General features: G+C 35.9%; 1 protein-coding gene across 1 annotated transcript in view; it reads left to right on the top strand.

The window, feature by feature from the left end:
• The window catches only part of LOC107737073 (beclin-1-like), a 35,552-nt gene that overhangs the window by 3,254 nt on the left and 17,411 nt on the right, over positions 1-14,887 (top strand). The window contains exons 2-3 of the mRNA XM_016548475.1: positions 2,395-2,525; positions 2,641-2,705. Of these exons, the coding sequence (XP_016403961.1) occupies positions 2,399-2,525; positions 2,641-2,705 (192 nt within the window). The 5' untranslated portion in view covers positions 2,395-2,398. The remainder of the gene's footprint in view (positions 1-2,394; positions 2,526-2,640; positions 2,706-14,887) is intronic.

Below are 14,887 nucleotides of genomic sequence, written 5' to 3' on the forward strand. Positions count from 1 at the left end.
CCAAAACATTAACTTTGTTCTTCTTTAACCATTCTTTGGTAGAACGACTTGTGTGCTTGAGACAACGGTCTTGCTGCATGACCCACTTTCTCTTTGAGATTCAGTTCTCGGACAGAACTGTCTGTCTGACTGTGGATTGGTGGGGTCCAAACTCTTTAGAGATGGCTTTGAAATCTTTTCTAGCCGGATGAGCAACACCAACTCTTTTTCTGAGGTCCTCGGAGATCTCATTTGTTTGTGCCGTGATACACTTCCACAAACATGACCAAACTTTGATAGTTCCCTGTTCTTTAAATAAAACAGAAAACAGGGCACACACTGACACCTGATAGTCATCTCACTGATTAAAAACACCTCTGATTCACCTTCAAATTAACAGCTAATCCTTGAGATTCACATACTTTTGCCGCTCACAGATATGTAATATTAGATAATTTTCCTTAATAAATAAATGACAAAGTATATATTTTCATCTCATTTGTTTGATTGGGTTCTCTTTGTCAACTTTCAGGACTTGCATGAAAATCTGATGATTTTTATGGGTTATACTTATGCAGAAATATAGACAATTCTAAAGGGTTCACACACATTCAAGCAGCATTGTATATACAGTGGGTACGGAAAGTATTCAGACCCCCTTAAATTTTTCACTCTTTGTTATATTGCAGCCATTTGCTAAAATCATTTAAGTTAATTTTTTTTCCTCATTAATGTACACACTTGTCAACTTTCAGGACTTGCATGAAAATCTGATGATTTTTATGGGTTATACTTATGCAGAAATATAGACAATTCTAAAGGGTTCACAAACTTTCAAGCAGCACTATGAATGAAGACTTCAGATGCAAAAACCATCTGACATTTTTTCTTTTAAATGACCATTTTATTTATCAGGCTTCTTTGTTTAGGTATAGTTATTTCACTTGAATGGCAATGAAAAGGTTATTAGTTATTGAAATGCCTTATTTTCTAACTAAGTCGGAATTATTTTAATTTTAGTTTTTGGGTGACTTATCCCTTTAATATTTTATTATTATTTTTTATTATTAACAATATTGTTTTAGTATTATTTTTTATGAAATGATACTATAATTAACAAAACAAAAACTGCCAGTAGATGGTGGTAGAAATTAGAGCCTGACCGATATGTTTTTTTGGGGGGCCGATACCGATATTAGGGAGTAAAAAAAAGGCAGATATCATTATATCTTATATATAAAGATATATCGATATCAATGGAAACAATGGAAACTTACTAGAGAAGTGTGAAGTGTGACATAATATACCTCTGTAAATAAATACAATTTAAATTCACGTCTCGCGCACTTTAATGCCCTTTGAATGTAGCGTGTATGTTCCCTTGAACTGGAATCATGGCGGAATATCATGTGAAGTCCACTTACGGTCGAATAAGACAACGCTTGAATGCTGCTGCCTGAACAAGAGACCTCCTTACTGAAGTGAAAGTGTTGGCTTTTGTCACTATCTCGCGAATGCGACGGCGGATCTCCACCAACTTTGGGGGATCCCTTCAGCTCGAGAAGCCCTCTCGAACGCCGAAACAAATCACTGCTGTGTTTTGCTCACAGATGCACAACAGTTCTGCTGTGGCTTTATAGGTAATATTGCCATTGGAAAAACTGAGCAAAAACAGACAATATTGTGTCTAAAATATAACACAATATTAACTTCTTACTTATTGAACTGTATAAAATCAATATCACATTTGCACTTGAGCTATTTGGGACAAAAACAGCACTGATACTGCACTCGTTGCTAGTGTGATATTGCTTAACAACATCATATGATATAAATATAAGAAAAAAAAAACTCATACAGGGGCATTTTTGCCCCAAATCTCTTTAATTTTAGGGGCATATAACTGCATGCTACAGGCTACATCACACAGTGAGTTGTTTCCTTACATCATGTTCATCACCAGTCACCTGTATGAAATGTAAGATCACCTACGCAGGTCTGGGCAGGGCGTGTGCGTTAAATGCATTAAAAACATTTTAACATGTTAAATCAACAGCCCTACTTTAACCAGGATAAAAACTTGCAGCTCGACAATTGAAAGCTGGTGCTAATATGCACGCCGTGATTCATCTTGAAATTATATGATTCGATTTGCGTCCTCTGATTGGTTCTGTTGACTTGGAGGCTTTTGTTGGCAAAGGGATGCGTTGTTTAGATGTTTCTGCCAGCGAACCAGTATTTCTGAATGGGCTGAGGCTGGGATTTAGTGGGTTTGAAGCTACAGTATTTGATGAACTTATGAGGTGGCATTTAGCGGCTTTTGCATCTGAAGTCTTCATAAATACATATATATCACTAACTAGGTACATATCCTAAAAGCTCCTTTTAATGGTGTGTGTATTATGCTCCCTACAGAAACATGGAGGGTTTGAAGTTTTCTAGCAACACCATGCAGGTGAGTTTTGTGTGTCAGCGCTGCAGTCAACCACTGAAGCTCGACACATCCTTCAACGTCTTAGACAGAATGACTATCCATGAGCTCACAGGTATGACCATACAGTCCTACACAATTTTAAACTGGTCTCTTTCCACAGACAGAGAGAGCTGGAGCTAATCAATTAAGAAGCAGACTGAGTTTGACTTGTCTTTTTTTTTGTGCAGCTCCATTATTGACGGTGACAGCCAATAAACAGTCGGAAAGCAGTGAGGGCAGCCGTTTTCCTGAGGTGAGTATATCACACCAGCAAGCTTGCTTTGTGATCTTGTTGGCACTTATGTGTACAGAAGCTCTTCTATACAAACAAGAAGTGGTGTGGATGCAGTGGTTGCTTTGGTAACGAACAATGATGCCTGCTTATGATAACATCCTGAATCTGACATGATAACTATACACAGACACACACACACACACACACATACATGATATAAAAATACCCACACAGGGTTTCGATTTTGAAACGTGTAGTGCTCATTTTTATTCAATGAATTCAAAGCCTTTTGGAAAATCTATTTGTGGCGGTCAGTTTTGATATTGTGGCAGCCGCCACAAATTAATCAATGTATGGGAAACACAAGATCTAAAAGAATGACATCCAAAATTTTCTGAAGACAGTCGGGTTCCTTCAGAAATACAGTGATATAAAAATACCCACACAGGGTTTCGATTTTGAAACGTGTAGTGCTCATTTTTATTCAATGAATTCAAAGCCTTTTGGAAAATCTATTTGTGGCGGTCAGTTTTGATATTGTGGCAGCCGCCACAAATTAATCAATGTATGGGAAACACTGTGTGTATATATATACTGTGTATATATATATATATATATATTAGGGCTGAACGATTAATCGAATGCGATTGTCATGCGTATCTTGTCAGTAAAGCCGGTTCTGTAATCAGTAGTAAATCTCCATCACCTGCTTTCAGATGGAGCAGCATTTACTACACAGAGCTGTAGTTCACTAACAAGCTATGCAAAATCGCGTTCATAATTGCAGACAATATAATCGCTCGATAATGAAATCGAAAAAATCGTTCTGCGATTATGAAAGCTGTTTGCGTAGCTTCTCAGTGAACTACGGCTCTGTGTAGTAAATGCTGTTCCACCTGAAAGCACGTGAAAATACCACATTTAATAACATGTTTTTACTCCAAACTCACTTCATAATGTCAGTCGAGTGTTTAAAGTAAATCCCTCTGTGAGATGATGTGGATTCTTACACAGAATAAGGCACGCAACATATAGCTAAGCAGTGATAAAGGCTATGTCAATTAGCATTGCATTATTATATACTTTAATATAATAAACATTATAATAAGATGAACTCAGATATTATGACTAATAAACACACAACTACGACAATATATGGTTATATATTGTCGTAGTTGTGTGTTTATTAGTCACGTTGAATCAATGAAAGCAGTTAAATCTTCTGTTTATTCAGCAACTGCTATATGGTTTTCCTGGATTTCTTCTGCGGGGCGTATTTGGAGTTTCCTCGCGAGAGTGCCCTCTGGCCTTCGGATGGAGATTTACTACTGATCATAGAACCATGCTTTACTGAAAGATACGCATGACAATCACAGCTTCTGGCTAATCGCGATTTGTCGCCTTTGCGATTGAATTTTGATTAATCGTGTAGCCCTAATATATGTACAGTGCCTTGCGAAAGTATTCATTTTTTTCACGTTTTGTTATGTTGCAGCCTTATGTTAAACTGCTTTAAATGACCCCCCCCCCACACATCAATCTACAATGCATACACCATAATGACAAAGCAAAACAGGTTTGTAACAACTTTGCAAATTTATTAGAAATAAAAAACTTAAATTATTCCATTGCATGAGTATTCATACCCTTTTCTGGGACACTTGAAATTTAGCCCAGGACCACTCATATCACTTGTAGATGTTACTACACTTCGAGTGGAGTTAACCTGTGGCAAATTCATTTGAATGAGTATGATTTGGAAAGGCACACGCCTCTCAATAAAAGGTCTAACAGCTGAAAATGCATATCAGAGTAAAAACCAAGCCCTGAGGTCACCTTTAGAGCTCAGAGACAGGATTGCGTCAAGGCACAGATCTGGGGAAGAGTTAAAAAAAAATTTCTGCTGCATTGAAGATTCACAGAAGCATTTAGCCTCCATTATCCATAATGGAAGAAGTTTGGAACAACTAGGACTCTTCCTAGAGCTGGCCTCCTGGCCAAACTGAGCAATTGATGGAGAAGGGCCTTGGTTAGACTGGTGACCAAGAAGATGATGGTCACTCTAGTTGAGCTCCCTGATCATATATGCAGATAGGAGAAACTTAAAGAAAGACAAACATCACTGCAACACTCCACAGGTCCGGTCTTTATGGTGGTGTGGCCAAACTCAATCCTCTCCTCATTGAAGACACATGAAAACCCACTTAGAATTTGCAACAAAGCACCTAAATAACTCTCAAATTGTAAGAAACAAGATTATCTGGTCTGATGAACCTCAATTCCATGCATCATGTATGGAGGAAACCAGGCACTGCTCATCACCTGCACAGTACCATCCCAACACTAAAGTGTGGCGGTAGCAGCCTCATGCTGTGGGGCCTTTTTTTCAGCGCCAGGGACTGAGGGACTCGTCAGAGTAGAAGGAAAGCTCAACACAGCAAAATATTGAGATAGCCTTAATGAAAACATAGTCCAGAACATTTAGAACCTCAGACTGGGCAGAAGGTTCACCTTCCAACAGGACAATGACCCTAAGCACACAGCAAGAGTGGCTTATAGACAACTCTGTGAATGTCCTTGAGTGGCCCAGCCAGAGCCTGGGCTTGAACCCAATCAGACATTTCTGGAGAAACCTGAAAATGTCTGTGTGACGAGTGGGGCCGTGGGAACGGAGTGAGGCCGGTGGAGTAATTGATAATGAGCGACACCTGCACCACTCACCGGTCTCGAGTCCCACGGAGGAGCTCCGGAAGGATAAAAGGAGGAGCTACGACACTGAAAGAGAGAGAGGACCAGGCCTGGATGGCTCTCGGCCCCGCCGCCACTTGTCACATACTCCCGGGTTTCGGCACCAATGTAACACCGTTCGTAGGTCGGGAACACCGGCCTCGCTCCGTTCCCACGGCTCTCAGCCCCGCCCCTCTCGTCACAGTCTGCCAGCCCCCATCCAAGTTGACAGAGCTTGAGAGGTAAAGAGGTGAGGAGAAGAATGACAGATAATTGCCAAATGCAGATGTGCAAAGCTTGTCGCATCATACCAAAAATACTTGAGACTGTAAAGGTGCTTCAACTAAGTACTTCTGTCACGGGGTGCTACTGTGAGGAGCACGGAACGAGGAAACCAGGAGACCAGGAGTACAAACCAATGAGTTTATTTCAATCGCGGGGAATCACATGTAGCACAAGGGAGTTGACATAAACAAACAATACCGGACAACACTAACTCAAAGGACTCAGACTTTTAAACACAGGATGACGAGGGACTAAGGAGACACACCTGGAATCATAGGAAATTAAACAAACACAGGATGACGAGGGACGAAGGAGACACACCTGGGATCACTGGAAATTACACATGGGAAACACCTGGGATGAAATTAACAGAATACGCGGGAGACCGAAACTGGGTCACAGAAAAACGCACACAAAACACGGGACAGAATCTGACAACTGCGTTCATGGAATGAATACTTATGCAATGTACTTATTTCAGTTTTTTAATTTTAATAAATTTGCAAAGTTGTCACAAATCTGTTTTTTTGCTTTGTCATTATGGTGTATGGCGATTAATCTCAGTTCTAACAAAGGTTAAGGATGAAATATTTTGGCGAAAAAACAAAGCTTCAAATACACATTTGGAGTGACAACTTTCACTATTGTACAGCACAGGCATTGCTGTCTCGTGTCTGCGTCCTTGTGTCTTTCTGCAATCACACAGCCAAACCGCTAGAAGGCGCTGTCGACTACAGGCACAAAGCGCAGCAGAAGAAGAGTTTGTTTATCTCTGTGAAGCAGCGGCAGTGTAAACGAATAGACTAAAATTTATAAGCATTTAATGGAATTCTCTCTTAAAATATGCTGTTGTGTAATGTTGTTATATGAACAAATATATTATTACATTTTTGGATCTCTAGATTCATTCATGATTTGAGCTTCGTCCTGTGTGATCAGCCTCACTGCTGTCATTGGAAGCTTTAGGCAATCAGACTCTATTACATTCATTTCCAATGGATTTGACATTATGCAAATATTGATTCAATCAGCCAAAGTGGCTAGTGGGAGTGGCTGTATTACACGCCACTACTGAAATCGGATTGGTTTGATACTTTTAACAAATTATATAAATCAGTTATCTCTTTATAAGCATTAACATTATTCACCAATATATGTTCATGTATAAAATTCTGTTTTCACACTGCAGTCGCAAATTCATATTGGTTTTCATAGTAACAACACTAACTTACGGTGGTTCACTGTTTTTAAGTTAGTTAGCAATGAAAGTTTCAAAGATATTTAGTGCAGTATCCAAATCTAAACTCATCGTAAATTGATTTGTTATTTGAATCTGTTTTTTAAAAACTGACAATCTCTAGATACACAGTGTATTGAAAGGAAAAATAAATGGACAATGTTTATAATAGAATAAGAAATATTACAACAGTATTATTTTTCATGTTCAATAAAGCAACAGTAGCCTTTTTTTCAATAAAACTTAAACATGCTTTATAAAAACACTTAACCCTTGTGTGCTCCTTATTTGGGAGTCACACTCATGGTCTTCGCGGTCAAAAGTGACAGGACACCTGAAATGTAACTTTATTTTTCTTCAGTAAAATCAAACTAATATATTTTTGTTCTATAATATTTTTTCTTTTGTATTTTGAGAGAATTTTATGGTACTAATTAATATTTATGCAATAATTATGATCAGTTTTTCTAACTGAAAATAGTAAAAAAAAAAAAATCTAATTTGTTAAAATTATTTTTCAATTAATGCAGTATTTCAGATTTAAATGGAGACTAGGCCTTTAAAATCAAATTTTTGTTGGCAGAATAGCACCTCCTGGTGAGAGCAAAAAAAGAAAAAAACTGTAATTTCATGGTGTAACCACAATATTCCTGTACAGGACTCTATAGAGAGGCTTGTGAATTCCCTAGTTGTTTTTATACATAATTGTTTACTTTTATTAGGTTGTGGATTTAAATGTATAAGGCATTCACAAAGACTACTTTTTGTCAAATTTTATATTTTTTGTTGTTTTAAATGTTGATTTGAAGTGTAGGTTTTTGCATTATTATTACTACATTAAAACCTGAATTCAACACAGAAATCAGATTGTTACACAAAACATTAAAATTCTATTAAAATGTAACAAAAATTATTCATCCATTCATTTCCTATGGTCGGTCATTTTTGACCGAAGACCATGAGTGTGACTATTTTTTATTACGACCACTTAGCTTTTTCGAATCATGCCCTCAATTTTTTTTTGTGTTCACATACCAAGTGTCATAAAAGTCACCAAGTTTTGTACCATTCTGGTGAAGCTACGATTTTTAAAAAATCTAAATGTAAAATTCTCCGGTCAGAAATGACCAAAGACCGCACAAGGGTTAAGGTACCAAAATGGACCCTTTAGGTACAAACATGTACCTTTTGAAAAGGTACCGCCCCAGTGACAGCTTTTGAACCTTTATTTCTGAGAGTGTTTGGAACACTGCAACCTCATCAAACACTTCAGTAAATAATATCACTCTAAAAAAAGTTGGGTTGAAACAACCCAGAATTTTTTAGAGTGTACAGTAGCCTACATTCAAGTGCATTACATATTGATCTCTTTTTAAATTAATTCATATAAATTATTAATTTAAACGTGCTAAACTGAGTGATAAATGCCTGTTGCGATATTTAATATGAAAATAAACATAATAACTCGGTTTATTAAAAAAAAAAAGTGGCAAAAATTGGCAGGATATACAAGACAACTTCACATGCATCTTTTTTTGGAAGTCAGTAATCAACCTGTATATAGCATGTGTGAAGCCAACGAATGATAATTGTTTTACAAAAGTCCAATGCCAAAGCGATCAGGAGATATAAAATGCATTGTTCATTAGCAACTTTTTTTTTTCTCCATGAGATGAACTTGAAAACAGGCAAAAACAGCTACAGTTATGATAAACGGAAATAGGCCTTAATGTGTTCATTTGTTTATCCATTCAACTTTGTAATTCTTTGTTCTATGATAAAATAATATGCATTATAAGAACACTATAAAGCAGGATATCTGACAATAAACACAAGAAGTTTGGCTATATTTGATCTAAATTCTGTTTCCATTTGTAAAATTTGAAAAGTATCAGACACTGTATTCAAACATTAAAATTCTATAAAAATGTAACACAAATTTATGGGAATGCTTTATCAGAGCTTAATCCTTCTGGGATTTTAACCTCTTATTTCAGTCTTCTGACTCATTTTGGCTATATGGTTATAGCTATACCAATTCATTTGAGTATGTATAATTCTGTAGATGTGTGTCTGTGAGTGTGTGTGTAAGTAAGTGTGTGAGAGTGGATGTATCTGTTTTACACTCTTGATGTTTTAGAGTGTAACCCCTTCCTTGCTGTCCACTTTTTTTACTGCATTGTAGTTGAATTATTGATTTTATTTTACATAGTTGCAGTGTTACAGTCATATCAGTTCATAGGTGTGTGTGTGTACAAGTGTGTGTCCGCGCGTGTGTGAGTTAGTGTGTTGATTTTGCACTCTAGATGTTTTAGAGTTTCACCCCTTCATTGCTGTGCAATTTTTTTCTGCATTGTGGGGGATTTGTAGATTGCACACACAAAAAGTTTCTGTATTTTCGATTTTTTTTTTTCACATTTCCCATTCATTTCCTATGGTCGGTCATTTTTGACCGAAGACCATGAGTGTGACTATTTTTTACGACCACTTAGCTTTTTTGAATCATGCCCTCAATTTTTTATTTATTTTTTGTGTTCACATACCAAGTGCCATAAAAGTCACCAAGTTTCGTACCATTCCGGTGAAGCTGCGATTTTTAAAAATTCAAAATGTAAAATTCTCCGGTCAGAAGTGACCGAAGACCGTTCAAGTCAAAGCATATATTAAATTTTGGGCTGCCGTTTTAGCTCGTATAATATTAGCTTTATAATATTACCTATAAAGCCACAGCATCTCCGAGCAACACACAGTGGTGATTTTTCATAAAAATAAATAAATAAATAAAGTGATATTTCACCCAAAAAGAAAAATTCAGTCATCATTTACTCAGCCTTAATAACTATTTAATAACTATTGAATAGTTTATATGTTTATCGGTGTGTTTGGTATGTGTGTGAATGATAATTAATCACTAAAATGTTGATATCAACCAATTATTGATCAAATGTCCTCATTATATAAATCATGTGTAAATTATACTCTGCAGGAGCTGGAAAATTTGAATGTTACCAAAAGATAACATGTTGATTTATGTGTGGGGAGGAGAAACATAGCTGCACCCTAATACAAAGACAATGTCAAGTCAAGTCAAGTCACCTTTATTTATATAGCACTTTTACCAATACAGATTGTGTCAAAGCAACTGTACAGCATTAATTAGGAAGATATTGTGTCAGTAATGCAAAATGATAATAGTAAACACTCAATTTTCAGTTAAAGGCAGTTCATCATTGAATTCAGTGTGGAGCTAGTGCAGTGTTGACAGAACCGTGCTAATATGGTCATACTTCCTGGTTCTAGTAAGAACTTTAGCTGCTGCATTTTGGACCAGCTGGAGTTTGTTTATTAAGCGTGCAGAACAACCACCCAATAAAGCGTTACAATAATCTAACCTTGAGGTCATGAACGCATTAATTAACATTTCTGCATTTGACATTGAGAGCATAGGTCGTAATTTAGATATGTTTTTGAGATGGAAAAATGCAGTTTTACAAATGCTAGAAACATGGCTTTCAAAGGAAAGATTGCTATCAAATAGCACACCTAGGTTCCTAACTGATGACGAAGAATTGACAGAACAGCCATCAAGTGTTAGACATTGTTCTTGGTTATTATTTGCAGAGTTTTTAGGTCCTACAATTAACTCATCAGTTTTTTCCCCCAGAATTTAACAGTAAGAAATTACTCGTCATCCAGTTTTTTATATCGACTATGCATTCCGTTTTTCAAATTGGTATGTTTTGCCGGGCCGCGAAGAAATATAGAGCTGAGTATAATCAGCATAACAGTGCAAGCTAACACATGCGTTACTGTAGCTGACGGCTGCTTGGTTACAATTTTATCTTAAAAGTACTGATCTTGGAAGTAAAGTAGTTCATAAAGTCATTACTGCTGTGCTGTTGGGAAATGTCAACACTTGTTGATGCTTTATTTTTCGTTAATTTACCACTATATTGAATAAATACCTAGGGTTATCTTTGTTTTCTTCTAAAAGAGATGAAAAGTAATCAGATCTAGCAGTTTTTAATGCTTTTCTGTAGGATAGGGTACTTTCCCGCCATGCGATACGAAATACCTCGAATTTTGTTTTCCTTCCGCTGCTCTTCATTTTCCGGGCTGCTCTCTTTATAGCGCAATTTCCTGAAACTATTGTTATAAATCGTAGCAACACCTCCCCCTTTACCTTTTGGACGTGGCTCATGTTTATAACAGTAATCTTGGGGGGTAGACTTCACACACCTCTTTAATGTTATTTTTGTCTAATTGGTTGAAACCCCACCAGGGATGTATCTAACAGGCGAGTTTAAAACTCATGATACCAATACAATTTGGGGCTTTTTGCGGGCTGGCTTTTGAACAATGCGTTGAGCGTTCATTTTCCTTTTTTACTATTGGGATTTTTGGCCTGTATGCCTGCTGCTTCTCTACCATCATGAGGAGATAAGCCATCTAGTCTTCTCACACTCTTCTTCCTTTTCCTTCTTATACATAGTTTCTGTAACGAATCAGCTCATGGGAAATATGAATAATTAATCATAACTAGTTATAATTAATTATGAATATTTTAGATCCGCTGTAGATATTTACTTGACCTCTCAGGGTCAACTGTCTTGTCAATTCTAAGAACGTTAATTTCCTGGTTAAGGGAAATAACTTTCTTACTGTACAACTCTACACAGAGCTTGTAGCATAAATCTGCATGATTAGGGACTCCAGTTATGAGCAAACAATGAACAACGTCAAGTGTGACACAAGTAAGGTTTTATTAACTACATAAAAACTTAAACTAGTCTAACATACACATAAACACTTAAACTGGTCTAACATACAAATACACACTTAAACTGGTCTAACATACACATAAACACACACACACACACACACATACAGTTGGTATAGGAAAGGGTTAAAAGCTTAACGCAGTAAAGAGAAGAGAAATAAGGAATATGAAGTTATAGAACCATTTGGCTTTTTAGCGCCACCCTCTGCTTACATGAACGCGTCACCACCGCATCAGCACGGAAAACATGGGGAATTTTTTAAAGACAATAATCGTAACCTATTCGATATTCTATAATTAAATAAACTAATCGAATATTCAAAAATCGTGACTCATCCCTATTTACTATAAAGTTTCATAGTATCATTGAAAACTTAATGTGAGGATTAAATTATAAGAAATTGCATAGATTACTAGAAACTTGGGATTCCATATTTTCACTCTTTTTAAAGTCATTATTTCCTCTCTTTCTTTCTTTCTTTCTGTAATGTGTGTGAATGTGTGAGTGTGTGTGTGTGTGTGTGTTTATGTGTTAGATCAGTTTGCATGTCTTGGAATTGTCCAATAAATTCAATTCAAGTTTATTTGTATAGCGCTTTTCACTAGTGTTAATTTCGTTAACGAAGACTATGACAATAAATGTTCGTCGACAAGCTTATTTCCCATGACTAAGACGAGACGAAGACGAGACGATAATAAGGTCAATAAACAATAACTAAGACTATACCAACATGCAATTTCGTTGACGAAATAAGATGAGACTAAAATGTATTTAAAAAGATAAAAACTTTACCGTTATTGTGTTATTGCGCACAGCTCTACACGCCTCTGCTAGGCGAGCTTTCATGAGTGCGGTTGCCAGTTATCAAGAGTTAAAATCCCCGAATCAGAGCTTCGCTGTTACAAGGATACATTTTCTGCCCAGTGTTTTGCTTAATTTAAGCAATCTGGCAGCCATGCGCACGCGCTCGCTCCTCATTGTGGAAGCACTGATGATCTGAAAACAGCGACAAACAAGCTGGAGTTTAGTGATCTAATTGAAAGCATCAATCAGTGTTCTGTCATCAGACCTCGACTATATTGTCATGAGACCTTTGACTATATTGAGTAAATGCACTTACTCAAACGCTGTTGTTTTAATAGAGAAATAGGCTATTGTAATTTGGAATTAGTGGAATTAGTAATTTCAGTTATAATATTTTTCGTTTGTTTTAGCTGTTTTCATAATGTAGACCGAGAGATTGCATAAGTCTTTGGTATTAATTTATATAATAAAAAGCCTATAATAAATCAGTTGCAATACCTGAAATGCAAAAGTAAATTTCTCAAATGACAACAATCGTTACGATTATAATTTTGAGAACATTTTTTTTTTTATCAGTTTAACCATTATACAGAATGACGAAAATTATTTCATTGACTAAAACCTGACTAAAATGCTCATACATTTCATTTAATAAACAAAAACAGGACAAGGTTGTCTAAATATGATAACTAAAATGTACATTTGAGTAAGACTAAGACTAAATTAAAAATGGCTGCCAAAACTGCTGTACGGTTAATTAATGATAATCTTATTGCTAAAATGTAAAGTTTTCATTGACTAAAACTAGACTAAAATACTTCAGGTTTTCTTTGACTAAAACTTGACTAAAACTAAATAGGATAAGGTTGACTAAATATGATAAAAACTAACAAGGACATTTTACCACGGGACTAAGACTAAGACTAAATTGAAAATAGCTGACGAAATTAACTACTTTTCACGATACAAATTGCTGCAAAGCAGCTTTACAGAAAATTAAGTTTCTACAATATATTTTGTAGCTTGTCAGTGGTGACTGTCAAACTGATGTACATATGGAAGAATGTGCGGTAAAATTCAGTTAAAGGGGTCATATGATGCGATTTAAATTTTTCCTTTCTCTTTGGAGTGTTACAAGCTCTTGGTGCATAAAGAAGATCTGTAAAGTTGCAAAGACTAAAGTCTCAAATCCAAAGAGATATTCTTAATGTAGGGAATAGTGAATGAGGGTATAGGGGGCAATTTCGGACACAGCCAATGTCTTTGTGAGTGAACAAAATGTTGAGTGAACAAAAAAATGCTATTGGAAATTGGTACTAAATAATAATACGTTACTACTGGAATCTACAATAACATTGCCCAAGTCAAAAACTGAAAACAGTGAGTCAGTATCAACAAAACATTTATTCCAAACAGCAATTTGTTTTTAAAACATTTTCACAAGCTTGTTGAAGGCAATTAAATGCAATTTAAATTAGCCATCATCTTGATATTAGAATTTCTCTTAAATGGATAGTTCACCCAAAAATGATAATTAATTTACTCCTTGTGTGTCAAAATGATTTCCTTGCTTCTGTGGAACACATACAAAAACATACAGATCCTATTGTTTAATCTGTGTCTTCTGAAGCAATACAATCAGTTTTGGGTGAGAAAGAGATCAAAACGTTACTCCTAATTCAGTATAAATCTTGACATCTGATTGTACTGCTTCAGAAGACATGGATTAAATTACTGGAGTCATATGGTTTACATTTATATTCTTCTCTTGCACTGTAAAACCCGATAAGCTCAGAATACTCAAAATTTTTGTGGACACCGGTTACCTAAAAAAAATTAATTAATTAAGCAACTCAAATTTTTTAAGTTAACATTAATTATAAATAACAATTAAGTCAAACTGAAAAGCTTAAATTTGTTTTTGCTTAATGTTTAAGTGCTGTGTACTTAAAATTATTGTTTATCATACGCAATGTTTTTCATTTACCAATTATTTTGATGCAGTGGTGCTTTATTATATAGAAATACTAACTCAAAAAATACACTTATGCATAATAAACACACGCACAACTGTGGCTATACAATTGAGGGTTTTTTTATTCAGCCTTTTTTAAACCACATGAACTGTGTATTTCTGAATGTCAAACACTGGAAGATCATCTCATCACAACTGCAGTGCTTGTAGTGGTTTCGTTGTCCATAATAACAAAATCAGCAGGAGAGGTGTTTGTGTCAGTGATGTCTGGCTCGCCCAATTCCTCCTGGAATAAGCACAGAGGGTAAAACTTTAACTTTAACTTCAGAGACTAAAAGTAGACATTTATATTTACTGCCAATAGAGTGGGGGAACTATAACGTCAGAACCC

The sequence above is a fragment of the Sinocyclocheilus rhinocerous genome, unplaced genomic scaffold (assembly GCF_001515625.1).
Source record: "Sinocyclocheilus rhinocerous isolate Xijiao unplaced genomic scaffold, SAMN03320098_v1.1 scaffold3391, whole genome shotgun sequence".
NCBI classification, from domain to species: Eukaryota; Metazoa; Chordata; class Actinopteri; order Cypriniformes; family Cyprinidae; genus Sinocyclocheilus; species Sinocyclocheilus rhinocerous.